This window comes from Bremia lactucae, linkage group LG4, assembly GCF_004359215.1.
Source record: "Bremia lactucae strain SF5 linkage group LG4, whole genome shotgun sequence".
Classification (NCBI taxonomy): Eukaryota; Oomycota; class Peronosporomycetes; order Peronosporales; family Peronosporaceae; genus Bremia; species Bremia lactucae.
The window spans coordinates 6,937,385-6,962,927 of NC_090613.1; the positions used below are offsets into that span (position 1 = coordinate 6,937,385).

Sequence of the window (25,543 nt, forward strand, 5' to 3'; positions counted from 1 at the left end):
TGTGGTATCGTCAGTTCGACGAATCATTCTAAAAGGTAGTGCGTTGAGAGTATTCAATCTTCAAGCTATCGGATCGACGCGGATCGACGCGGAGCGACGGCCCATTAGTAGCATTTTTGCATGCTGCTGTCTCAACATTTCCAATTGTTGAGCACCCAGTTCAATCAACACATACGCCTGTTAAAAGCCTTGCTGGTGAAGCAAGGCTACTTTCTCTCGGGCCCCGTCGAGTTCGTGTTGTTCAAACTCGGCTATGGCGGCTTGCTGTTCATCTCTTCCCAGAGTGTACACCATGGCGCCGACGGCTTGTCTGCCTAAGACTGAACTTATTCGTTCGATTGCTCTCCTATCAAGGTTACGCGAATAAGTAAGCCCTTCACGCGTGGCGTGATAGCCTTCTTGAGGGGCTGAAAAGCTTCCTCCTGTTGGATGGAACGAGCGTAGGTCGTAGAATGGACTACGAAGTGCTACCAGGTGTAACGGGGTACCTTTTACTAGTACTGATCAGTACTAGCTCACCATACACTGATCACAGTGAAGGTGAGGTGCCTCGAATCTTCACGTACACAAGAGTACACAGGAAGGATTCTTGTTTGAAGCTAAGGGTCTTTAGCTTAAAGGTCTACTAAGTCTTTAGAGTAGAGATAAAGTAAAACTGTATCAATATATTTAGTTCACTACGTATCGATCTTCTATCTACTACTGAGATTATTTATTCAATAACTAACTAAGTATGGCGCCTCCTTTCGCTACGCACAATCGTGTCTCATAAAGATAAGCGGGGTTGATAATTAATATATTATCTAAAAGGTAGATAATATTTGGGGAATAATACTCTACGTAGTAAAATTTGGAAACCTTATCCATTGGTAGATATAGGCCATTATATCTACTTTTCTCGCGGTCCAATCAGCGCTGGGCGCGCGCAAAGAGAGAGACAGATAAGACTTTACTACACGTTTTGTATTAGTTTATAATTAAGTTAGTTTTTTATATATAGAAACAGAATAACTTAATTATATTAAATACAGTTTACTTTTGACCCTCTTTAAAACAAGTGTTTTAAAGAGAGTCTTCCTCTACACGCACTAGTGTACGTGAAGTGACGTGATGCACCACTCGCACTGAAGCAGTACAAGTCGGCAGCGCCCCGTTACATTTCGACTTAAATTCATCAATTAATAGAGATAATGTCTTATTGCATTAATATTACCAAATTTGGTGATATTAATACTATTTAAGGCAAAAATATTAAAGAAAATAATTTTGTACTTCTTTATGCAATTCCTCTAGTAGGAAATTATATTTATTATTTCTCTTACAGTAGAAAATTGTCGACACCCGAAGACCACGCACCCTTTGTGTAACAGGACACCTTTCACTGGAATTGATCAAAACTAGTAACCTAATACTGGTTACAGTGTAGGCTAGGTGCCCCGAAACTTCACGTACACGAAGGTACAGAGGAAGATTTCTTATGAAGCTAAGGGTCCTTAGCTTCAAAGGTCTACTAGACTAAGGCTGTAGAATCGAGAAAAGATAAAACTGAATTAATATCTTTAGTTTCCTACGTAACGATCTTCTATCTGCTACTGAAGTTATTATACTAACAACAAACTTAGTATGACGCCTCCTTATGTAACGGAGTGTACCAATCCATAAGTATTATATCGAACAAGACATCGCTTCAAGATCATATTTAGGTGCATACCGGTTTTCAATTACTAAAAATGTCGGACGAGCTACTTCCATGTCTGGTATGCGACGAACCTTTGCCTGCTGATCCGATGGCTCGGTGCCTTACCGACTGCTCGCACGAGTTTTGCCTTTCATGCTTGTGCCGTGACTTAGCATTGAATAAGAATCGTTGCCCGGGTTGTGACGCCCAAGTGAAACAAGTCACGCAGTTGGTGTCACCAAAGCAAAATACCCCCAAACCTGCGTTTGTTCGCTTCTGCAACGCTGTGTATACCCTTAACGTTTTGATATGGGCCGTGGACAATCCAACTATAATCTTAGCTGCACTTTTTGATTTGTACGTGCTCTTGCAGAAGCATTTCGTGGCTCTGTCACTGACTTGACTTGGTCTAGAGATCATGCGAAACTCATTCACCAAGGAAAAGTGTTGAAAAAGGGCGATGTTTGGCCCGGATCGGTCGTGCAGCTCGTTGGGACTCGAAAAGGAATACTTCAGGAAGCAGCAGCTAGAGATCTCGTTTATTCCTTTTGTCACGATTGGTTGCAACGAGCCAAGCAGGTGTTGTGCAGTCCATTAAGTATCATCTTCGACTTTTTTCGGTCTCTCTTTGGGAATGTACCAGAGCAACAACGTCGAGGTGAGAGAGGATACGCACCACTGCCGACAAGAAATGCAATTTCTACTTCTATTTTCCGTGAACCTGGTCGAGTAGCAAGTCCAGAACACATCAATTTGCTTTAAATGCAACTAATTACGGAATGCTCGATTCGTTTTTTCCTAATTAAACCCTCACATGCGTTAGTAGCCCTGCCAAGCTCGAGTGCAGCAACAATTTTCCATCAAAAGTTCTTTTGTTGGATTAGCGTGAAGTATTAAGCGACATTCGCTAGAAACATACAAACACGTAAGTACAATAACAAGCTATGCCGACGAAGTCAACTAAGTGCCTCTATGCTCAACTTACTACATGTTGCCATTGGGCAAAAGCTTGACTTCATCAGTGGGTCCACATCATTATACCAATGCGCAGTGTCCTTGCATCCAAACTGCAGATAATGATATCGTGCCAAATCGAATTCTCAAAACAAAACCGCACTCATAGAGCGACATTTCGAGTCAGACCCCAAAATAGGAGGTTTGGACGATCCCGACCAAAATTCCAATAATTTAGCACGACTTTCTTGATCAAAGCTCTCAACAACTTCCCAAAAGCGCTGTAGTTCTTAGGGGCTTAGAGTTTCAGATCTGAGCGCCAGATCGTGTTAGTAAAGCCGTCCTGTATTTTTTGTAATAAACTAGCTCGTTGCCAATGAAAAATTGCACTTAAACAGGACAAATTGTGTCTTGCTAGCATTTGTCAATTGTACGTGGCCCGTTCCTTCCAAAAGCTCCATATCCATACTCTTTTTTTATGAAATCTTCCAAAAAGCATCTTCAGCCGTCTCTATGCCTTCTCTATCAATGTAGCTTTTGCTTTTGCGACATCAACAATCTCTGCCTCGAGTGTGTACTCAACGCGCAAATCTTCTGGTCCACATCAAAGTCGTGCTCCAATACCAGTTGATGATTTTTTTCATTTCTTCACTGTATTCACAGTAGTCTTCCCACTTTAACGAATTGTCTCGCAACATAAACTTCCAGAAACCAACGGAATATCAGCGCCAAGACTTTGATGATTGCAAATCGCTAAGCCGAATAAACGACCAACGGCGAGATAGACTTGCTGTAAATGCACTGATTTTTGCCACATCCTCGATTAAATCCATTCGAGATAAAGTTCAGGTCTTTTCATGGCGATTCGCCTCAAAAACTTGCTTGCTAACAAATACTGATCATGGTACAATGTCGATTACTCCACGCTTCTGCGTGTCGACAATTTTCAACAAAATAATGGAAAGAGCACATTAAAGTTTGGCACCCTTGGCTCCGTTGAGGTTCAAGCTCTTTGATCAATTTTTCGTCTGGCACATCTCGTGACCGAGCACTTTGTAGCCATTGCGCTCCAGTCTTGACAACGTGCGGCAATACTGGAGATACATGTATCTGTGAGGTTTCAACTGGCCCTGGAGGATAAAAGCAGCGTTAAACACTCTTAAGAAATCACGCGTGACGCCAACGCCAACACCAGGTCCATGCGCTAATGAAATTTCCATTTCAGCTTATAAGTCATTCTGTAAGGTACTGTGAAGCTGTTGCAGTATAATGTCAAGCTGGTTATTCTCCGACGTTCGGCTGATTGACACATGAATTGATCCAAGGTGCTCCTCAGCCAGCATGGCCAAATAGTGCACTTTGTGCTCCAACCGAACAAGATTTGGAATACACGACAAGGCATGCAAGTCCATACCCAACACCTTGAGGTCCGATCGAATTAACAAATCCACACTTTGTGCTAAAGGAATGATTTTTTTTCAAAAAAAAATGTTGGAATTGGGAAACTTGCCGCAATTGTGTGTAAAAGGTGCAGTTGCTCAGCAAAAGTGGACTTGAAAAGCTTCTTCGAAGCTTCGCGCTTGACATAGCGATAAATGGTCTGCAGTAACAGCATAGTGCTTTTAAAATCACGTAATAATGAGATCGGGAATTACGATCTCCAACGTACCGCAACCAGCTTCGTCCGAGTAGTGAAGGAGAAGCGAAAAGCGCTTAAAACATAATCCAAGCTATTTCGTGAAGAAGTCAATAGATGCTACAACTGCTTGATTGGTAAAATCGAAAGCCGAAAACTTGTAGCAGTCCCTAATGCCACCATCACAAATAATGCGAGCTTAAGGTGTAAAGAACTTAAAAGGAGCTCAAAAAGCGAAGTGGCCTATATAAAGTATGTTAAGCATAACAAAATAGATAATATACAATGAAAATTAATTTAGTATTGATCTGCCTGTAATTGCTGACCAAAAATGAGCGAATATCGACAAGCAACGGCCCATGTGGAGGCGCTGGAAGCGCATTTGTCGTCAATTCGGACGGGGCTTACCGATGACATGATAAATAGCGATTTAAGTAAAAACTTAGGCTTCCTTTTGGTGCGTCACGTCGTTTGTCAACTAAAACACATCATGAATGTCGCCGTAATTAAAGTATCAATGTCCGTTAAAGGCTGCAATTGATGGAGAAATTGACGCTACAATGAATAAATTGCGGGCTCGCTGTACGATGGTGGACCCTGTCACGAAGAATCCTCGGTTCGGGCCAACAATGCTGGCCAAAGTGCAAAATTTACTGCATCGCTACGACATTGTGAAGCTCGCAGTGGAGGCAAATGCTCCGTTACGCATTCACATCGAGGCAAAGCTCAGCCAGTTAATAGAGCAAGAAAAAGCATTAAAAGAAGAGGCGGTCGCTCTTAAGAGGAAGGCACTAGAGGCGCAGCAAGCTTTGAAGCGAGCTAAGGAACAAGAGAAAGAAAGACTTGCGCAGGAAGCTCGGAAGCAAGAAGCAGAATCAATTCATCAAGAGCAGCAAAGGATGCGTGAACTGGCTGCTGCTGCGCAGGAGATACGGAAGCAACGGGTGAAGGAGCAGGCGGAAGAGGAACGACGCCGACAATGGGAGAAGGAGGAGCGGATACGGATGAGCACGTCGGTCCCGCGTGGTTCAGGAGGACTTGTAATGGCTATTGGGATGCTAAGAAAAAGCACGGGCAGCGAGGTCTGATGCGTTGAATAAAGACATTTAAAAAGCGACTAATATTATTGTTATGATGGAGAGAAGGCACAATTTCGACAGTCAATGCAAAATCTGGTGGTAGTGGTGAATAATATTTGCAATTCACCGGAAAACCTCACATTTCGCCAGATTCCAAAAGACAATGATAGCTTTCACAAAGATTTAGGACAATATACTGGTGGCTACCATTGCCTCATCGCGCTTGGGTTTCAAGAGCTAGAACAGCTCGATACAAGTCAGCCGAGGACTGTGTTTTGGATGGAGGAAAGTAACTTGCACTTTTAGTCGACATTGGTATTTTTTTATTTGATATCTCTCTTATCGTTGGTTGATGTTCCTTATTATGCCACAGGAACCAGATTTGTCAGAAGACATAGATGCCTGGAGCAAATGGTTTGGAGAACTCAAGGAAATGCAAAGTCTAATAGAATCGAAGCTATAGTGGACGCCACGATATGATGTGCGACGAGTTTGCAAGTGCCACACACTAGCAGCTTCAAGTGCTCTAATCTTGGCGATCGATTCCAGTAGATTAGCAACTATATACTGGCTTTATTATGTTGTAGCGAGTCAAAAATCAGACCTGTTTGAAATATAAATTAATTTTCACACCAAAAGAAAATGGCGTAAAAAATTGGCGCGCAAAAAGCGTGACTTTAATTCCAGAAGCGAGCTGAGAAGTATGCCACAAAACTAGCTGTTTATTTTTTAGTTTTCCAGCTTGAAGAAGTCAGAACACTGATTCAATATATTTCCTAAAAATCATACATAAAATACATTTTTTCATTTCACTGTTGAACTGAAGGCAACTCAAAACCATAGGTTGAGCCATATCGCCTCGGTATTTCATGGAGCAAATATGGGTCGTGACGGCAGAAATCTCAATGGCTTACTTCACAACGATGTTTCCTCAGAATGTCTTGAAATCTAGGACTCGAATTATACACTAAGTAATTAAAAGTCATCTAATTATACACTAAAGTCATTAAAAGTCATGAGGTGAGGCAACTCACTACAAGTGATACTCAACAGAGAAATTCATAGATTCTACTAATTATGGCAAGTACGTAACTGCTGTAATAAAAATAATGTCCAGTTTTCGATCTAAATCACTTTTCCTGGAATTTATAGTGAGGCTTGTCACCCACATTCTATTGTATTAGCAACCATTTAATAGACCCTATACAAATTTGACGAAAAGTGCTTTTCGTTCCGAGCTATTAAAAGGAAAGAGTCTCAAGCATTGAACATATACTCGAAGCTCAAAGGCCAGACGGTTTTGAAGGTGGCCCAAACACCTGCGCAATATTATAAGATGCTGATACGGACAGGATCAGAATTGGGTCTATTTGATAAAAGGATTGGAAAAGCGCCAGGCATGTTAGCCACTGGGATTCGGGAAGAGCTGAAATTATCATACCGATAACGCAATCAGATCAGCTTGAATCAAAATGCACTATAAGCTGCCCGGCTAGTGATCATCATGTATGATATCATTATTCAATTTCGCTCCTGATCATTAAGTCTTTATCACTGCACATTAAAGAAATATGCATCCAGCTATCATTCTCTGTTTAGCTGCAGCCTTGACGATATGAAACCAATGCTTATTTAAAACGTCCTAGTATACATACGTGTCAAAAATGTTTAGGAGGCTTGGTCAATGGTGGGGCATCAGAACGCTCTACAGATCCTTCCCAACGGCGAAGGAAGGACCCAAAAAGAACAAGGAAAATTTGCACACTTTTGAGGCGAGAACAGTGCTGCATCCTTACAAAAACAGCGACGACTCGAGCGACGACTGAATTACATTCATTAGCTCGATGACTTGATCGACGATAAACGTTCTAACAATTGTTTCAAGCGTTCTGACTTAAGCGACTCTGGCAACAAATCTCTGCGTCGAAGCTTTCTGAAAAACAGCGCTAATTCTTGGAACGGACCCCGTATCATGCGCCAACACAATCGCAAGAACGGTGATGAATCTTGGAATGACAACGGAAAGACGCACCAACACGATAAAGGCCATGATACTTGAGACGCCTACGGAAACACACACCAACACGAACACCATAAAAATATGTACAAGTAGGATTGATAAATGTGAGCCTTTATAGATTTCGGTGTGTAAGGTCTAGTATAGTTATAAGTAAAAATCACTTTTTATCAAGTTCTTCATAACATTGTTTCTCCTTTGTGTGTGTTGTGAGACCAAAGTTTGTCGTGACACGTATTTAGCTGATTTCTTGTAACTTAATTTTGATCAGCCGCTTGAATAAGTTTGTTCGCAAAAGCCTCTAAAGCAATATTTTGTTGCAAATACACTGTATAGCAACTTTTTTCAGAACAAAATGAACGTCTTGAGCTTAAATTGCCTCAGATTTGTTTTCGAGATCGTCGTTATCCAACTCTTGTTTGTCTTGCTCCATAGAAACACGCTTCTCATCGTCATTAGTGGCGTGGACCATCAAAGCTTCAGCGTCAGTACAGGATGAATCGCCTAATGAATAAAAGTCGGATCCCGAGCGAGAGCATACATCCTCCTTATAAAGCGTCTGTACTTCGCTAGAAGTGTCAAAATTTGCACTCAGAGTCTCGCCGAGAAGCTTTTGATTACCATCATAGTCAATTGGGACCTTCTTTGTCGAAATATCTTGGATTTTAAGGCATGACTTGCGCAATGGCTGACAGGGTCTCATAGAAGGCGACACCATTAAAGGTTGGTTCGTGTTATTACAGAGATCACTGACTGTCAAACTTGCCAAATTGGGGAAACGGCCTATATCTCCACGAGTCGTTTGAATAAAGTTTACAATGTCGCCTTGTACATCGATGTCTTCCAATTTTTGTGCTAATGCCTGCCAGTCATACTAACGATAACCATAAAATTAGCTTTTAAAAAAAACTCGATACAAAGAAAAATATATCGTAGACCTGTTCATTTGCAAGGGCCGATGATGCGAATACGACGTGTTTGCGAAGGCTTATAGCAATTGTATCAATGCGAGCCTCTGCCAAATGCTACATCACATGTTAGCTACGGCTAGATACAAAGGACGAAGCCTGAAGAAATTGACCTGATAGTCGGCAAGCACGGCTTGAACGGCGCGATACATTCGGATTCGACTCATTTCAACGCCTTGCCAGGTTTGCTGACATTTTCTTCTGGCATTCTCTGCCGCCTGTAACTCATTACAGTAAATAAGCCGCAGTTCTTTAAAATAAACAATAACTTAATCTCACCGCCATATGCTTGACGGAATGATTTGCCAAGTCTTCCTTACGGTTTGTGTCAGAGATCGAAAGTAGCCAGCTCTTAAGTTTGTGATTATTAATAGATCTTAGCGCAGCAGCTCCAGATGATCGTCGAGCTCGAGAAGCTAGTGCACTCGATAGGCTTGTCTTGTCAGGGCTGTCCAAAGCTTCCATTTGCAGAATATATTGATAATACCGAGTCTCCAGAAGCGCACTGGAAAAACCAGATTCCATTGCAGCCGAAAATGAAGCAGAAGCCTCTCGAAAGCACTTGTCAAATGCACTAAAGTCTTTTCTGTATATATCTTCTTGAAACTACAGCAGAAATACTTCCATTTTAACTTCTTGATACAATATTAGTAGCTTTCATACCTCAACGCATTTTTTTGCGTGATTGAGTCGTCGAGAAAGTGTTTGCGCTTTTTGACTATTAAGCTCGTACAAATTTTCGATCGGCCTCAGCACATCTTCTTCGAGATTATTGGCCAACTGTTGGTGCTGCACGCTTGTATTCAAATACTGCGATTTTACACTTACCATTGCGTTCTTCATCGAGCTATTCTCCAACTCGTCGATATGTGCGCATCTAGCCATTTTGCTGAGCTCTTGTGCGTATGTCTTTTCCAAATTTATTCGACTCTTCAGCATCGTCATCAAATTTCCATGAGCTCTGAGTCCAGAAGCACAAGCAGCACGCACGTCGTCCAAGTTAAAAAGCAAATCGGTCGCAAATGCGAGATCAAGAGGCAATTTGGTAGCCAAGTCTTCAGCTGCATGAGGGACAGAGCTCGCCATAGCTTTAAGTTGAAGAGAAAATTGTTAAACGCGAACACTGTGTCAGCCTTTTTGGTCCTGCTGAAGTCCTTTCTTGTAGAGCTTTTCGCTGCTAAAAGAGACACGTTTGGCAGCAACAAATTGAATCCCAGCAGCTTCAATGACCATCATTCTGTATGATGGTCACTTTAGACCCCTTGGCGAGTAACGAAGTTCATAAGAAACATGCCAAGTTGCAGCCCCTTTTCGCGATTAAAAAGCATTGCATATGCACTGCGTATTTATGGTTATTATTGAAATGACTGGATATGTATTTGCGATGACGCACACGCCTTCAAGCTTAAAAAAGGACCATGCTCTTCATGCATTGACCAGTTGCTTGTGGCTTTCGCGGCTCTTATAATGTTGTGGTTTATATTGAAAATGTGCAGTGGCATTTGCAATGATTTTTAATCGCGAAAAGGGGCTGCAGCACTATTAACGACTTGGCATGTTTTTTTTATTGTTAAGTGTTTTCTTGCTCTCCAAAATAGCCATCGCACAGAATGATGGTGGGATTCATTTTTTTGCTGCCAAATGTATTTTTTTTTAACATTCAATCCTACTTCTAAGAAAAACTTTCCACTCACTATTACCACTTACAGCTCGAGCTAAAAATTTGGAAATGCTCCAGCTTTAGCATAATGGCGAACTTAATTCAATTTTATACTTTCTGGCTTAGAAAATGAAGGGAGTGTCTCGTTACCTGCTGACCGGTGGCATAGTATTAGCTGCGATGCAAACCATCACCGGCCCAATATCCGACTGGAATGCGCGACGCGAAGGTGCTCAGGTGTGTGTTATTGCTTGAACCTTGTATAATATAACTTGAATATGACGTCGTGCCATTTTGAATTACAGGCTTTGAAGCGTGCGATGCTGCTACACAAGCAAGAAGACGAGGAATAAGTCTCTAGTTTAGAAGAAGTTTAAAAGAAAAGCTTGGTGATGACAACTTATAAAATGGCAAGTTTCGAATGTATCGTCTTCGGCAACGACTAGTATACTTCGATCCATCTTACAAATTACACAGGCCAGTGATTTTTACCTGCTTCACGCTATTTCTTTATTATTTCTCTTCATATGAAAAAATGGCACCGGCCAGGGAGTCAGGGTTGGGCTTTGGCGCAACAACGTCGGCATTCAAAATTGCCTTGCCTGTACTTAATGCGAGTTCATGTAGAGCCACAGCAGTTACTGTTCCTGCAAGCAGAACGCCATGAAGCTAACCTAACTAAAGCAAGTAGTAGCTGTAAATTGTACATATTGATCGCTGCCTTTCGAATAGACTCCCACTGCTGCTTCCGGGGCCTGATTTATCACGACGAGCACTAAAAGCTCATTTTACAAATGTGCTGACGTATGAGTACATTAATAGTGAGCAGCTTTGTGAAGTGTTAACTTATTTGGAGCAATACAGCGGCATCTTGGTCACTATTCCGCGCAGCGCCATTGCCGTAACTTACTTGGTCAATGCCCTGGAACCAAAGCTAAAGCTTCATGTGCTAGAGAAGCTACGGGCAAAGCCAATTTTCTCTGTTGGTGCAGCCACGTCGCGCGAGCTATTGCCGCTTAGAGTAACCTGCAAGGGCGACAACGCGGGTTCGGCAAGTGCGCTTAGCGATTATTTGCACCGATGTAGGGCCTTGCCGGCAGACTGCAGAGATAAATCAATGATGTTTCTGTGTGGACATAAGCGGCGCGAAATTCTACCTGAAAGCTTCCGTTTGCGACGTCTTGCTTTAAAGAACTGGTCGTGTTGTACCAGAGTTGCGCTCTCAAAAATGTGACGTTCCCTGCAAAGTGCAGAGTCCCTAATTGGATTGTATTGTTTAGACCGAGTGGTGTTGAAGACCTTATTTGTTTGTTAAGAAAAAAGTAATACTGTTCACAAGTAAACTTGTGTCGCTAGGGCATTCCGCTAGAGCGAATTTAAGAAATTTGCAAAAAATTTCCCAATTCCTACAACTCCTCGTTTGAGACACTAGAACGATAAAAACAGATAGAGATGGCTGCTTTGATTATCGTGTCGTCAAATTTAAATTTCTTGAGAATTTGACATATGGAATGTAAAAATCTTCTGACCTAAAAGTCAATTACGTCCTGCATATTTCTCTGTGTGAAAAAGGCAGCACGCACGATGGGCTTCACTTCGCTGACAGGTTTCGCGAGAAATGACGTAATCGACTGCGTTCCGCTTGGAGTATTGGCCTAAGAATATTGAAAAGATTAAATAAGCCTTCGTTTCAATAGCAATTCATAACTGAGACGCACCTTGGTAAGCTCTTTTTCGTAGATCCAATCGACCTTGACAGCTTTCTCAAGAAATGGCTCTACTGTACCCCAGCTAAATCGAATTATGTTGGGAAAGACAAAAACGGGATCTAAGTGGTTCGTCAACCACATCTTAGTTCTACCCAAAAACACTCGTCATCACCTCCTTCTGCTTTGATTTAATGAAACGTACTTTGGGTCACTTGGATACCCGGAGCCAAAGTCCGTGGGAAGGCTAAGTGCTGGACTCTCCCACTTCCAGTCGCTTATGACGCGATCACGCGTCACCTTAGCCGCAATGCTAGCTGCGCTTACCACCTGCCCATTGCGTCACTCCTCAGTAGTTGCATAAAAAGATGTCTGCAAAAATATTATGTACCTTGAAAAGACTATCGGCCTTCTTCTCGACGCAAAATTCGATAATCCCATTAAAGTGCTTTGTCAAAAAGTTTTGGTACCAGCGCGGATCGCCCACGGTGTCTACAAAAACCTTTTTTACTAACACTCCCTTCTTCTGTATCTCGTTGATGAGCTGAATCGCTGCATCACGTGACATTTCATTCAAGTTTCTGGTCTGCCGCTGCATCTTGTCCGAAATCTCGGCGGCTGAAATTAATCGAACGATCCACCTTCCAACAGCATATTGAAAACTATACAAATTGAAACTGCATTTGAGGTTCATCCACGCACCCAAGATCCTCAGTGGACCGCATCTTTTCGAACAAATGCGCGCGGCTATCGGCGCTCAGCGCCTTCGAGTCGTCAAAACCCATGGCGCACATGGCATCATTAGTAGCCACGGGCCAGTATGCAGCACCGTAGACCATAGGACCCATCACCGGGCCACGGCCTGCTTCATCAATACCAACCATTACTGAAACATTATTAAGGCAACCCGCAGGACAATTGCTGGCGAGCAACAAAGTTTGCTGCAAGTTCTGCCGGTCTGACATGCTTAATAAATTAGATAAGGGAAGTCTGATTGGTTATCCAACCACAATAGTCAGTGTTTTTAGATGAGTGAGTCGTAATCAGTGTCAGAGAGATTTTGTTAATTGTGAAACATAATTTTTTTCTCTATTCAGCATGCATTTCAACGCTGCGTTAAAACTTGAATTGTAGCCTTATGCGTCTGAGTGTACAAATGTTCAGCAAATTGTAGTACGGACTTTATCCGTCTGGGACATTTTGAGACTTCACTCCTCCAGACCAGACGTTACCGAATGTAAAGCGCCTGTAAGCAAGAGCGGTAACAATGCGGTGTATTGTTCACATTCAATTGTTTAGCGGTTTCAAGGCTATGTGGATCAATACCCAACGCTTCTTTAAGTACGAAACTGTGAAGCCTTGCTCCAGAGTATTTCTAGACACTCATCAATAAAATTTTAAGCTTTTGAAAGAGCAATCACTGCGGCCTGTCAACGCGCCTTTCTATTGTCGATTAAGAGAAAGCGCCTCCCGCTTAGAGCAGGGCGGCGGTAGTCTTGTTTGCAACTGCGTGCTCATGGGCATGTATTTAAACAATATATTGTCCACAACAACTTGAAAATTATTCAGTAACACGTGACTCAGTCAAATCGAAAGAGCCGCGCTTTCCATCTCAAAATTTTTTGGCACCTCACTCAGGGCTAAAGATGCGGAAACACACTGTGGTTGCCAAGCTTCTTTTGAATTACAATGTCACGATTCCACGCTTTTGATCCAATCAGCCAGACGTCTCTTTTCCTTACGTCACCATTTAAACCAATCAATTGAGTATATGGTCTGTGACACGAAAACCATGCTAGAAAGTCTGGGTGGAATAGGCGATATACTAACGTCGAGTCTCTTGCATGTTGATCTCGGCGTTCGCACACTGGCCAGCGCTGCCCAGCTCGCTCTGAGCTACACTGTCCCCTTCATTCGCAAAAAATTCTAAGGTTCAGTAGCCCGAGCAGGAAGCATCACAGGATGCCAAACAACAAAATGTCTAGCTCGGCTATCGGCCGGCGCGTGCGCGAGTCCCTTTCCCCAAAAGCCTCGCCGCACGTAACGCAGCTCGTTGTACGCCCAACGAGCCACGGAGGCGAAAAGTTGCAGGTTGCAATGGGTGGTACCGCTATTGAGCGTTCCATGGTCAATGCTTCCTCCATTGCGGTGTATCACGTGAAGCCTGTGATCTCCACTGATAACAGACTCGGCAAGAAGAAGACCATCTTTGCTATACATGTGCAGAACGCTATCACTGGTCGCAGCTGGGTGGTTCACCGTCGCTTTTCGGATTTTATGATGCTCCGCGGTCTCATAACGGAGCACTTTAAGCTCTTTGGTGACGAATTTCCTCGCATTGCAGGCTTAGTTGGCGAGCTTTACTTTCCCAAGAAGCACACGTTTCGACACAAGATAAGCAAAGTGGTCGAGCACCGTTGTGACTCTTTTCTCGAATATCTACTGGGCTTGCACCGTCTTCTTCTCAGCCAGTGTTACTTACTGCGCCGCGACATCAGTCCAATTGGTATCTCCATTTTGCGTGGATTCTTGGGTAGTGCCATCGTGCAGGACTCGAGTCACAAAGCCTACACGTTTCACAAACCTATTTTGCCAATTCATCTACATCCTGAAGACCGCACGCCTGTAAACCAATGCGGCTCTCTCACTACTGTACTGGAGGATGATGCGGAGTACGAAATCGAGATTAAGGAGGCCATCATGAAGATGGAGAGGACGTTGCCTTGCGCGACGGATCCACTGAAAGCACGGAGCAGTCGCTGTCGGACGACTTAAGTGATGGTGATGATACCGAGGAGGAATCTTCGCACATGCTGGAGATCGTGAGTCGTCGACGCTCTCACAAGTATGCACGAAATCGTCGTGTGCTACTTTTCCTTCGCAAGGACGCTACGTCGGAATGTTCTGTAACCACAGATCCAGCTACTGAGTTAAATAGCGTTTACCCTGGTAGCTCGTGTCCTCAGATTCGTTGGCGAACCGAGAAAATGTATGTGCGCGCATCGGATATGCAGAGACCGTCAGCTCTGTCAGTGATTGCCTCCAAACCAGTATTGGCATAATAATTTGACAAGTTGACGTCCTACAACACATACCTCATCCGTTGCTGATCAAAGTGTCAATTAATATGCAGCAATGGAACTGTACCTCAAGATGGTTTGCTGCAAAGTATCCCGACCGAAGACGTTGAGAGCGTTTTGTCTATTTAATTGGCGCGCTAATAATATTTAATGTTCACTTTTTCTTTTGCAAAATTTGTTTCGTCGAAAGTGTTTAAATTCTCATAAACGAGTTCTGATTAAAAAGGCTATTGTTCCTGCTAGACTTCGGGTGTTTCTTATGATCGTTAAGACAAATGTATCGAATGAATAGGACGCACTTAGTTTTTTTCTTACAAAAGCAGAGATTTTTGACGAAGCTGACTCTTCACTGATGACAGAGGCACTCGAACGATAAAAGTAGCTTTTTTACTACCTACTTAGGGTCCCCATTAAAAATTGATTGCAACGAATACTGATTAAAGACACAGAGATAATTAAAGCAATATGTCCTTGTTGCACTCATGGTCCATATTTTACAAAGATTCTGAAGTTGACTTGTTAGTCATGATCAACTGGAGAGTATGGCTTGACGCCTTCAGTAATGGAGTGTCACCATCAATGTCTTTAATATCCACCAATGCACCGTACGTAACCTGTAACATGCAAAATCACATTATTTTTTTTGTTTCAATTTATAAAAGTAAACATTTTACCAAGAGGCGAGCTAAAGCCTCATGCTCACAACTAGCTGCGTAATGAAGGGGCGTCATACCGTCAGAATCCTATAAGCATTAGTCGAGTATTATCGTAAAAATGTGAATAAGCACTGCTCATTACAAGACCTGTTTACCTGAATATTTGGAGACGCTTCTCGTCGAAGAAGTTCCTCCACCACTGTTGTATGTTCCCGGTCAACAGCCCAGTGTAGCATTGTCCGTCCTTCTAAGTCCTACAATTGTCAACTACTGAGTCAACGCCGTTTCTACCACCGCTTCATTAGGCTCAGCAATAATGCTCATTACCTGCACATTAACGTTTTCCCCCTGGTTTAAAGCAGCTAAAATTTTGTCCACATCTCCGGTGCTAGCATAGTGAAATACATCTTCCTTCACCTTCCACTCTTCAGTAGACCTTAAAATACCGTCTTCGATCAGTACACAAATAAAAGGTCTTCGGACATAGTAAATGTCAATCACCACACTTACATGTCCACCTTTGGAATGCTAATAGCTCCTGCCATTCCCATTGATCCTTTTAGCGACATCGACATTTTGGCAGCCTTCGAAAGTGACCGCCCCACTATGGGAGCCCGCACATCAAATTCCTCAAATGAATCCTGTACCCACTCAAGGTAATGCTGTTTGGCCACATCTTGGTTCACTGCGCCCAAGGCTTTCCAGCTTTCCCTACCATCGAATTACACATCGATAACAGCAACATGTTAGTTACCAGAATTTCCATCAGTAATCGACGTCATACGCACCACTTAGCCAAACCAACCATATCAATCGCAGAAGGCTTTTCCACATTACAACTACCAAACTTTGCTTGCTTGTATAGCGCATAGAGCACCAGTTTCTAAAAGCTCAAAATAATGTTTTAGTGATTGCACCAACAGGCTTGTAATAGTCGAGGTGTCACCTGTTCATTTGTCAGCTTATCCTGGCCCCGTGCCGAGATAAAGTCGACGGCGACTTGAAACTTAGCATCCAACTCGTCCGTAGAATGCTGCAGTTATAGTTACGTCCATACACAATTCAAGTACAGTAGTTTCAATGGTTGATGAGGCATAATAATACCTCGATCATGTACTCATCGAGCGAGCAGGTTCCAGACGAATTGTCGATTGGCATTGTGTCACAAAAACAGATGCGGTGCAGTAACAAAGAAGCTATTATGGTGACCGCAGCCGCGCAAGCCGCGCTTAACCACGTCATTTCCGCCAGCTCATTGGCCATTCTCGAGGATTTGCGGTAGGCACTGCCGGTAAGAAATTTAATAAAAATATTGGGTCACGACTTCCTCAGCAAACGTTAGTGACATATAACAGCATTTCACGTTTGCCACGACTTTTGGTATGTTTCTTAAGACAAGCATTGTACAACATTGATTTTTAACATCCACGTTTGCCACTTGGTCATGTTTCCAAAATTAACCGACCTCAGTGGCCGAGTGGTTAAGCACTGGAACTGGGACCGGGAGGTAAGTGGATCGATACCCGCGGAGGGCGGTACGATGACACATCGCCGGAGATAGGCTAAAAAGCAGACGAGCAACCATCCAATGGATGGCCGCCCTGCCAACCCGCACCGAAGGTGTGTGATAGTTGGGTGGGAGGAGGCCCTGTAGCCGAAATTCCCCATAGTGTAATGAGGGGTGCGGGGTTCCAATAAGAGAACTTCGTCAAAATTGAATCTCTANTCATGTTTCCAAAATTAAAATTTCGGTGAAAAAGTCAATTTCTACAGCGATTTATTAGTCGTCCTGTTCATAATAAATCAAACCGAGAATTACTTTACAAAAAAAAACAGTTATCAAGCGAATCAAGAAAAACGCCAAGACCCATTTCCAAAATTGAGTCACTGCACTATTTTAGAACGCTCTAATTTAGTGCAGCCAGCTCTTGTAAATTTTTCAATAAGTATGTCTCACTATAAATACTATCTTGTCACTGAAGCAATCTCGTGTGAAAAGATTTGAGTTTCCAAGAAGGTGCGAAAAAATGCTTGTTCGCGCGGAGGTAGCCGGTGAAGGAACGCGAGACGATCAAACACTACTACGTAGTCGAAGTCGTCAGATAAAACAAAGCGGAATTCTTCAACTGTCTGTAGAAGGGTTGCCATTGCTTCCCGAAAGCATAACCGGACATGGTCTTGGGGAAAGCCGCATACAGACGATGCTTCTGACTTGCTGTCAAGCATCGGCACAAGATCACTAAAGAAAACTTTAGGTTTAAGCAAGTGGAGCAGTTGCATCGTCAAAGGTCCGCGGACATTCTGAGGAAGTTGCAGCCGACCAGGAGAGTCGATTGCGTCAGCATCCAAATCCACTACGACAATACCATCACCACAGCCTTCACGCTCAAGCATCTCACGCAAGTCCGTACGATTGCTAGAATGCACGCCAAACAAATAAGGCGTTGGGCATTGCAAACACTCAAGCATACTTTTGGGCAAGATTGGTGCAAATACATGGCTCCATTCTAATGGGGCAATCAAACTTTTCAATGTCTCGCCCACGGATGTAAGCACGGAGTACCGCGAGCTCACGAGCACAATTTGCCTTTCTAAGAGCATACATGTGATCAAATCTATCACATGCTCGACTGACAAGCAGCTAAATAGCTCCTCCATGCTAAAGTCCACATACATATCAAGTGCCGAGAGAGATTTCACGCTATCATTTAAAGCCGTAGCAGTTGCAAAATCGAAAGGCATAAGTAACTTTGCCATTTGATGCGTGGAAGGCAACCAATTTATATCCGAGAGGTATACTTCATCATCCTGCATAGCCGCATGTAGGGAATTCAAACGCTGCTTAAGTGTGTCAAGTATTGGATATCGGCTGATGATGCAAAGCCCTGCCGGAACGTATACTTCAAGACCCTCTGTCTCTTGCAATACTTGCTCAAGTGGCCCAAGCTTGCTTGGATCATTTAATGGGACGTATCGTGTGAGGCAAGCACCGTAAAATGCTTTGTCAGCGTTTCCAATCGTCATGTAAAAAAGTGACGGCTGTGGGCATGTACTAGAGTGTACAACATCTTCCCCTGAGGGGCGGAAAAACGCTTCAATGTGGTCTGGAATAGCGTGATGATGGTACACATCACTGCTACTCTCGCTCTGCTTCGTGGGGTCAGCCAAGGTGTGCAATACTTGTTTGACCAGCTGTGAATGCGATCGGTCATTCACATCAAGATGAAAACTCAGGATGGAGCTGATGAGCGATTTATCTTGTGGATCACCGCGTAGTTGACTTTGAACCAAATCTCGTAGCGTAAAAGTTGTCCTTCGCACTCGTTGGGGTTGATGCGACGCCACATTCATACACTGAAACAATTCTTGAAGTGTCGTCATACTACTATCGGAAGCTGTGCTCGATTGGTCACACGCAGTGGGAAAGGAGGAGCCAGACGGACTGAGTAAACGACTCTGGTACGACGCAACGAGTGACTTGAATGATTGACTGGCCATAAATCTTACAAAATGATTGACCTTAAGGTCAGCCTCAATCACACTTTGAATACGCTCGACAGTCTGAAAAATGTCTTCAGCATCCGTGAGTGAGAAGCTCCCAGCATCAAGGCAGCAAGCCACACGTAGCTCGTAGTCATGCAACAGAGTCTGTTCTGCCTCACCTACCAATGTTACGCGCGTGCTTGCATTCAACGATAAATATTTCTTTGTGATCCGACTGCCCATTGCAAGCAGCTGCTCAATGAAATCGCCAGTTTGTCGTTCATTTTCTAATTTTTGCTCATCGTCTTCACTCCCTTGCACTGCATGAATAAAATCCTCGAGAACTGGCAGAAACTGATACCGAAAGTCCATCCAGAGACTAAGTAGCTGGTGCGTTCGCTCCTTAAATAAAAAGACCCAAAACACGCTGCACAATCTTCGGTTGCCCATCACACGGTCTAGCGTCAAGAATGTCGACCCTCGGCGTTGTATACGGCCACGTGACGGTGTGCTCGTCATAGACAATGGCAAGCTACCTCGGGATACTAAAGTCGGCGAGTAGCCCATCTCTATCTGATGCACTTCATCTGTACTGTCATCTGACACGTCGCTGTCATGAAATGTGAGTCGAGAACTAGCTATAAGCGCCGCAAACTCGGGCGTGGCGACAAATTGAGAGAAACTCGGCTGCAGCGCCTTTTTGACAGCAGCCTCAGCCTCCTGAAACAGGTCCGTCTTCGCTGCCAGTCCCGAGTAAAGCATGAGATCGTTTCGTAAGAGTTTACCAAAATTCCATACAGACTTGTTAAGAATACGAAGATTCTCGGACGCTATGTCCAAAAAAGCGTCGGGACTCATGTACTTGGCGATGATTTTACTAGCGTACCGTTGTCGGTAAACTTCTGCGTCACTCTCGGGCTCCAGCGAGTGTTTGTCAAAGACACATCCTTTCTTAAACTCGTCGACGCTTACTAGAAAGAGTAAGCGCGCGAACCCTTTAGCGTCGGAGGAAGAAAGGTGCTGCAGGAACATTGCATGAAGGTGCGGATCGGTCACGACGGCGTCCAGCGTCACGAGGGGCTCAACGGTTGGCATCAGAGGCGTGAGATGCGAGACCGAAGACTAAGAGTAAATAAATTATTGTATGTGCGTATATGTCGACGCATAGGCGCGACTGGGAAAAAGACAGGCGCGACACGCCGAGTTTTTCCTGACAGAACTGACTCCGGCCTGATACAGTGTACTAGACACGGTTTAAACAGTACAATGACAGCTGCGGGCTCTGATGCCAAATCAGCATGAGTAACGCAGGTTAACGTCCGACTTCGCTATATTTAGGCCATGTACCTACATGCTTACTGAGCGTAAATCGAGAACACTTAAAATTTCTCACGGCTATCGCGTTACTTAAGCATCAGCAAGAGCGCATGGCTTTCATGTTGAAAACAAATCGTGACAAAGGTTACGCCATCAATCAGGTGGCGAAAGTGGAAGTGTAAAAAAGAAGCGGACCATTCAGGTGCAAGTAAAACATTTGAAAGATGACTTGAAGGAACATTACTTCTTGATTCAAAGTCTAGCCTTAATCTTGATGTAAATTTTTGTTGACAAGCGATTTATAAAAAATAGACGCAAGACCATCAAAGGAAAACAACAAAGGAGTATTTTGTTGAAGCTGATCATCCACTTTTTTGTAGCGATCTGAACAATTTTGGACAGGGTCTATCTTTTTAAACATTAAAATTTCGCTTGTTGCCAGCACTTGCGCAATGAATGGATGTTGAAAGAAAATGATGATCCCGAAAAGACTCGGCTTATTTTTACACGTTACTTACGAGAGTAAGACGTGCTTTTATATGATCATTGCTTCTTTCATGAGCGATAGTCGATCACCTTAATGCATATCTCGTGATCTTTTGCGGACCATTTTAGTGCCTTGCGAAGTTATTCAAGTTCATTCCACCAGATGACAACAATATAAGTTACAATGGAAAAACAAGAATCAATATTATGTAGGCAGTGGTTTGGACAAATTGCCGCTGAAATCGGGAAATTCCCTTGAATATCTTGAGGGTTAGCAATACAAGCCTCTCACGGTCTGATAGCGCCTTTTTATGCTTGATATTCAGTTAAGGCTACTTTGTAGCTATATTCGATTCTAATTTTGGTAAACGGAGTGTAGGCTTTAAATGGCTTTGTTGCCTGCTGCATGGACGTGTCATAGTACCGTAAGCTTTAGCTGGAGCCCTCGGAACCGGATGTTGAGACGATTCTGCAGACGATTTTTACAGATGATTATATAGAAGCCATCCGAATTGGAAATTCCCCTTAAGTGTCCCACAGGGGATTATTTACCAATTAAAGAACTCTTCATCATTCCCTTGAATGGCCGCTTCAAACGAGACTTTCGAGACTTTGGCGTTCGACGTATCCATCAACAGACTACATGCAATATATATACAATCTACAGAAAGTCCTAGAGGATAAAACGATTTCGTTCGATTCCTTCAACAGAAAAAATGTGACGTTAAATATTTCTTTTGCTAAGGCGAGCTGTTGGAGCTGCACAAAAAATAATGTGAAGAATGCATAGACAGTGTATACAAAAGAGACATCAGGAGAGAAAGAAAAAGTGCAGGTTTCGTAGCTTTCATACGTATAATTCAGCATTTCAAATCCAATACATTTTAAAAAGGGGGTTGGAGAACCGTTGTTGTGGTTCATTAACTTCATGGGTATAATACCCTTTTATCCAATACTGTTTAGAATAGGATAAAAGGGAATTTTAACCATAAAGTAAATGTACGATCGCGCCAGATATAAATCTGGCGGTCGAAATCTATTTTTAAATTCGCTAGGGTAAGGATTTAGATTAAATAATTATAGAAAGTTCCGTTCCCTTTTTTGATCTTATAGCGTTAAGTGCCTTCCTAAGGCTTGCGCATTTCATGCATGCAAGGCTTAAAGCATTCGTGTGATAGGAGACCTTCTTGATCGGCCAGGTAAAAGATCACTTAGCGGCATCTATGCCAACCCGGTACATCTCTGTACCTGACTCAGAGCCGAAGGCTCGCCCTCAAGCTGTCAATGTGAAGACATTTGAGGAAAAAGAGGGAGAAAAACTCCTTTTTTGGATTAAGCAGATGGAAATATCCATTGATTCCGCCTTGTTCTTAACAGAACGGCAAAAGGTGAATATTGCCATTTCCAAACTTGGAGGTAGAGCCATGGAATGGGCACTATCGTGCAATATGTCCAAAACGACGCTTTCCCTTCATGGGATTCGCTGAAACAGCAAATGACTAGTATGTTTGCACCGCCTGATCAGGCTTTTCGCATGCGAGCATGGCTCCTAGCGACTCGACAGGGTGAACGAACCCTACGGGGCTTTGTCCAAAGTTGAGAACTCTCATTGCATCTATGCTTCAAGACCCGGTGCAAGAAGCAATTGTGGTAAAAATTTTTTGGGGGTCTCAACAAGGGCGTCGCCCGACGAAATTATTCCAATCCCATCCTGCTACTTACAAAGAGGCAGTTGCCATAGCGCTACGCGCTGAATTCGACTTTAAGTCTACTCGCGTTAGCACGCCTATTTACCGAACAAGCTCTTCGAGCAAATGGGTACCGTCTAATAGACCGGAACCCATGGATCTTAATCTCGTTGAGGAAGGAGAAGAGGCTTTTCAAGCTGTGGAACAGCATAAGCACATTCGATGTTATATGTACGGAAGCACAAAACATTTACGTCCGGCCTGTCCCCTGCGTGATACGCGTTTATCTCGAAAGAGCACCAATTCCGACCTATACCAGAAATCTGGTACGGTGCGGGGAAACGTCGATACCCAGTAGGTCCGGGGCGCCCTACTGTGGAAGACCTCGGTTCCATAGATCGATTGGACGTCTAAGACCTTAAGCGCCACGCGCAATGTTCCTAGCAAAGTTTTGGAGAGTCATGAACCCACCTTTGCAGGGCAACAAAAGCGCTATTGGCGCGGATTATTGAATGAGACTGTCAGTGTTTTTGACATTGGCATGTCTGAGTTAATAAAGTCGAATGTAAAAAAAACACTAATTCTGAGCCCTACTCAGCAGAAATAAATGGAACGGCACGTACTCCGTCGAGTGAAATTCGTTGTAATAACGATTCACTGAATGCTATAAGCATAGTTGGCCTAAGGGCCAATCATCATGGGTGCAAGATCCCTGAGATACGTGATGTGGCACGTCTTAGTCCACCGAGTATGGTCGGCCGAAGTGGCATCATACTGAGTGTCAGTAGTGACAGTGTTGGCGGTTCGCCAGGACCCCAAGGGTGCAATAATTCTATGAAACGTGGAGTGGCACGTCTAAGTCCACCGAGTGTGGTTGGCCGAGGTGGTACCATACTGAGGGTCAGCAGTGACACTATTGGTGGTTCGCTAGGGTATTTTGGGTCAAACCCTTCCAATGCACGTGAAGCGACACGTAAACGTTCGCTGGATAAGGAAGTTGAGTTACCTAACTCATTGTAGGATGTCAAATTAGACACCATGTCTTGTATAGAACCAATACAGGCTGGAAAATCCGGGGACGTAAATGTCCCGGGCTCTAAGAAGCATATTGTATCTACTCCAAGACAGGGGAAACGCGAAGCGTGTAAACCATCACAAAGTGATACGAGCGAGCAATTACATACGCTTGTAAATGGTGTAGCCGGTAACATTTAGGGGTAAGTTAGCCTTGCGGCAATTTCTTCGTTACATGCTCTTTTAGAGCTAGACAAAATGTCTATAGATGAGTGCGGTCGAGCCTTAAAGACTGGCGAATGGTGCTCATTCGACCTACGACTGAGTTAAACTCATTGTCACATGTGTCCTGGATGACACAAAGCTGCACTAAGTGCGCGGAGTGGGTCATCGATCCTTAAAGATCCTACAGATCCCTTTTATTCCTTGATTAAGGATTTCCAAGATGTGATATGTACCAATCCACCGTTCGTTCTACCTCCGAAAAGAGGTGTCCGCCATAGAATTGACTTGGTTCCTGAAACCAAATACTGTGTCACACGACAGTGGCCTTCACCAAGAGAACAGTGCGACGTTATTGACGATTTCTTTCGTGCTAAGCACGAGGCGGGACTGGAACGAGAGAGCAAATTTCCCCATTCGACACCAACATTTTGTGTCAAAAAAAACAAATGATAAAGGGCGCATTGTACATGCTTATAATTAGCTTAATGCTGCCGCACAAACCCCCATTCCTAGAAATGATGTTCTTCAGAACAATATGGTGGATGTACAATGTACAGTGCACTTGACTTACCCGATGGTTAGTATCAACAACTCATGCGAGCAAGCGACATCCCGCTTACAGCGCTTAGCACCCCAAGCGGTATGCTTTGGGAGTGGTTGGTTATGCCAGGAGGGCTTTCCAACGCCCCGTCAACATTTAATCGTCTAGTGACGCAACTGTGTCGCCCTCATTGAGGTTATGCACAGACTTACTTTGATAACATTTTTGTCCATAGTCGGGCCGAGCAGGGTCGGTCGGATAAAGAAAACGAATTAGACCATTTCGAGCAGTGCTCGAGTGTATGCGCACAAATAAATTGTATGCCAATGCATCTAAATGCATTTTTAGCGCAGACGAAATTCCTGTCTTAGGGTGCTTCACTGAAGAAGCGTGGCCTTAGAGCGGATCACGCTAAGGTAAAAGCCATAGTAGATTGGCCGGTTCCTAAAACCCAAAGAATTTTGCGTAAGTGGTTGGGTCTCGCCAATTATTTACACAAATATAGTGAAAATTACGCTGATATGGCTAGGCCATTATCTCATCTCCTTCAAAAGGATACAGATTGGTGCTGGACTAGCACAGAACATAATGCTTATCAATCAGTTAAGGATAGTCTTATTTATGCCCCGGTCCTGGGCACTGCCTAATCTAAATTGGCCTTTCAGTGTCGTTTGTGACGCTTCGGATTTTGCCATTGGCAGTGCTCTGTTACAAATAGATGTTGATGGGCGTGAACACGTTATTGCGTTCGAGTCTAGACAGCTTAAATTTGCGGAAAAGAACTACCCAGTTCATGACAAAGAGTTACTTGCTGTGAAGTATGATCTCGTCAAATTCAAAGTTCATCTACTCGGCGTTAAGCCGTTTGTGTTATATACAGATCATGCGTCATTACGCACGGCAACTAAGTCGCCCCATCTTTCCCAGAGAATGGCCCGATGACTATCCTTTTTCGCGGAATTCAACTTCGAGGTGAAGTAGAAGCCTGGCAACAGAATGTGCCGATGCGTTATCACGCAGGCCAGATTATGAGCTCTCTCATTTAACGACTATCTTGTCGCTATTCCTGAATGAATCCGTTCGACTTACACCAAGGATGAACAGTGTGTAGCTCTGCTACGAGCTTTAAAGAACACGGATTCAGGTATTTTATTGCCGGCCCATTTGCGTGCAAGGTTACATCGATTTTCTATCGATAACAACCTGTTGCTTTATTGCACAGACACGGCGGACCCTCCGCGTGTCGTTGTTCCTCATGATGAGGATTTTAAGTACTGAATCCTCTATGAGCACACGATATTGTCCTTAGTGGTCATCTCAGTAGAGAAAAGCCAGAGTTATTGGTGGTTCAAACT

At 43.6% G+C, this 25,543-nt stretch overlaps 11 protein-coding genes across 11 annotated transcripts; 4 read left to right on the plus strand and 7 right to left on the minus strand.

Annotated features, from left to right (window-relative positions):
- The first annotated feature begins 1,686 nt into the window (after positions 1 to 1,686).
- On the plus strand, positions 1,687 to 3,752 carry CCR75_003117 (uncharacterized protein). Its single transcript, XM_067961214.1, has 2 exons — positions 1,687 to 2,035; positions 2,092 to 3,752. Exons 1-2 carry the CDS (start codon positions 1,731 to 1,733, stop codon positions 2,438 to 2,440), a joined length of 654 nt encoding a protein of 217 aa, XP_067816782.1. The 5' UTR covers positions 1,687 to 1,730; the 3' UTR covers positions 2,441 to 3,752.
- Positions 3,649 to 3,852, minus strand: CCR75_003118 (uncharacterized protein; the record flags this gene model as incomplete). The annotated part of the gene is made up of 1 exon (XM_067961215.1): positions 3,649 to 3,852. One exon carries the CDS (start codon positions 3,850 to 3,852, stop codon positions 3,649 to 3,651), a length of 204 nt encoding a protein of 67 aa, XP_067816773.1.
- Positions 3,853 to 3,858: 6 nt separating this feature from the next.
- Positions 3,859 to 4,247, minus strand: CCR75_003119 (uncharacterized protein; the record flags this gene model as incomplete). Its single annotated transcript, XM_067961216.1, has 2 exons — positions 3,859 to 4,091; positions 4,139 to 4,247. 2 exons carry the CDS (start codon positions 4,245 to 4,247, stop codon positions 3,859 to 3,861), a joined length of 342 nt encoding a protein of 113 aa, XP_067816774.1.
- A 342-nt stretch (positions 4,248 to 4,589) lies between these two features.
- Positions 4,590 to 5,989, plus strand: CCR75_003120 (uncharacterized protein). The gene is made up of 3 exons (XM_067961217.1): positions 4,590 to 4,725; positions 4,799 to 5,350; positions 5,414 to 5,989. The coding sequence occupies exons 1-3, from the start codon at positions 4,600 to 4,602 to the stop codon at positions 5,651 to 5,653; spliced, it is 918 nt and encodes a 305-aa protein (XP_067816352.1). The 5' UTR covers positions 4,590 to 4,599; the 3' UTR covers positions 5,654 to 5,989.
- A 938-nt stretch (positions 5,990 to 6,927) lies between these two features.
- On the minus strand, positions 6,928 to 9,418 carry CCR75_003121 (uncharacterized protein; the record flags this gene model as incomplete). The annotated part of the gene is made up of 5 exons (XM_067961218.1): positions 6,928 to 8,238; positions 8,303 to 8,389; positions 8,446 to 8,550; positions 8,612 to 8,938; positions 8,996 to 9,418. 5 exons carry the CDS (start codon positions 9,416 to 9,418, stop codon positions 7,735 to 7,737), a joined length of 1,446 nt encoding a protein of 481 aa, XP_067816351.1. The 3' UTR covers positions 6,928 to 7,734.
- A 1,087-nt stretch (positions 9,419 to 10,505) lies between these two features.
- CCR75_003122 (uncharacterized protein) lies at positions 10,506 to 10,889 on the minus strand (the record flags this gene model as incomplete). Its single annotated transcript, XM_067961219.1, has 3 exons — positions 10,506 to 10,639; positions 10,727 to 10,767; positions 10,855 to 10,889. The coding sequence occupies 3 exons, from the start codon at positions 10,887 to 10,889 to the stop codon at positions 10,506 to 10,508; spliced, it is 210 nt and encodes a 69-aa protein (XP_067816368.1).
- A 550-nt stretch (positions 10,890 to 11,439) lies between these two features.
- CCR75_003123 (uncharacterized protein) lies at positions 11,440 to 12,671 on the minus strand. The gene is made up of 5 exons (XM_067961220.1): positions 12,401 to 12,671; positions 12,090 to 12,339; positions 11,904 to 12,028; positions 11,711 to 11,849; positions 11,440 to 11,647 (listed from the first exon to the last, which is right to left on the minus strand). The coding sequence occupies exons 1-5, from the start codon at positions 12,661 to 12,663 to the stop codon at positions 11,522 to 11,524; spliced, it is 903 nt and encodes a 300-aa protein (XP_067816353.1). The 5' UTR covers positions 12,664 to 12,671; the 3' UTR covers positions 11,440 to 11,521.
- Positions 12,672 to 13,675: 1,004 nt separating this feature from the next.
- Positions 13,676 to 14,473, plus strand: CCR75_003124 (uncharacterized protein; the record flags this gene model as incomplete). The annotated part of the gene is made up of 1 exon (XM_067961221.1): positions 13,676 to 14,473. The coding sequence occupies one exon, from the start codon at positions 13,676 to 13,678 to the stop codon at positions 14,471 to 14,473; it is 798 nt and encodes a 265-aa protein (XP_067816355.1).
- Positions 14,474 to 14,508: 35 nt separating this feature from the next.
- On the plus strand, positions 14,509 to 14,760 carry CCR75_003125 (uncharacterized protein; the record flags this gene model as incomplete). The annotated part of the gene is made up of 1 exon (XM_067961222.1): positions 14,509 to 14,760. One exon carries the CDS (start codon positions 14,509 to 14,511, stop codon positions 14,758 to 14,760), a length of 252 nt encoding a protein of 83 aa, XP_067816354.1.
- Positions 14,761 to 15,061: 301 nt separating this feature from the next.
- Positions 15,062 to 16,952, minus strand: CCR75_003126 (uncharacterized protein). Its single transcript, XM_067961223.1, has 8 exons — positions 16,539 to 16,952; positions 16,381 to 16,467; positions 16,223 to 16,317; positions 15,945 to 16,145; positions 15,762 to 15,870; positions 15,590 to 15,688; positions 15,453 to 15,521; positions 15,062 to 15,392 (listed from the first exon to the last, which is right to left on the minus strand). The coding sequence occupies exons 1-8, from the start codon at positions 16,695 to 16,697 to the stop codon at positions 15,273 to 15,275; spliced, it is 939 nt and encodes a 312-aa protein (XP_067816357.1). The 5' UTR covers positions 16,698 to 16,952; the 3' UTR covers positions 15,062 to 15,272.
- A 447-nt stretch (positions 16,953 to 17,399) lies between these two features.
- CCR75_003127 (uncharacterized protein) lies at positions 17,400 to 20,012 on the minus strand (the record flags this gene model as incomplete). The annotated part of the gene is made up of 1 exon (XM_067961224.1): positions 17,400 to 20,012. The coding sequence occupies one exon, from the start codon at positions 20,010 to 20,012 to the stop codon at positions 17,400 to 17,402; it is 2,613 nt and encodes an 870-aa protein (XP_067816356.1).
- Between the last annotated feature and the right edge of the window lie 5,531 nt (positions 20,013 to 25,543).

Coding starts and splice junctions, on each gene's coding strand:
- CCR75_003117 (XM_067961214.1), top strand. CDS start 1,731: ATGTCGGACGAGCTACTTCCATGTCTGGTATGCGACGAACCTTTGCCT. Junction 2,036..2,091: donor TTAGCTGCACTTTTTGATTT/GTACGTGCTCTT, acceptor GACTTGGTCTAG/AGATCATGCGAAACTCATTC.
- CCR75_003120 (XM_067961217.1), top strand. CDS start 4,600: ATGAGCGAATATCGACAAGCAACGGCCCATGTGGAGGCGCTGGAAGCG. Junction 4,726..4,798: donor AAAACTTAGGCTTCCTTTTG/GTGCGTCACGTC, acceptor TGTCCGTTAAAG/GCTGCAATTGATGGAGAAAT. Junction 5,351..5,413: donor GAAAAAGCACGGGCAGCGAG/GTCTGATGCGTT, acceptor GATGGAGAGAAG/GCACAATTTCGACAGTCAAT.
- CCR75_003123 (XM_067961220.1), bottom strand. CDS start 12,663: ATGTCAGACCGGCAGAACTTGCAGCAAACTTTGTTGCTCGCCAGCAAT. Junction 12,029..12,089: donor AGGCCGATAGTCTTTTCAAG/GTACATAATATT, acceptor CGCAATGGGCAG/GTGGTAAGCGCAGCTAGCAT. Junction 11,850..11,903: donor GGGTATCCAAGTGACCCAAA/GTACGTTTCATT, acceptor GTTTTTGGGTAG/AACTAAGATGTGGTTGACGA.
- CCR75_003126 (XM_067961223.1), bottom strand. CDS start 16,697: ATGGCCAATGAGCTGGCGGAAATGACGTGGTTAAGCGCGGCTTGCGCG. Junction 16,318..16,380: donor ATAAGCTGACAAATGAACAG/GTGACACCTCGA, acceptor TTGAGCTTTTAG/AAACTGGTGCTCTATGCGCT. Junction 15,871..15,944: donor AGCATTCCAAAGGTGGACAT/GTAAGTGTGGTG, acceptor CGGTATTTTAAG/GTCTACTGAAGAGTGGAAGG.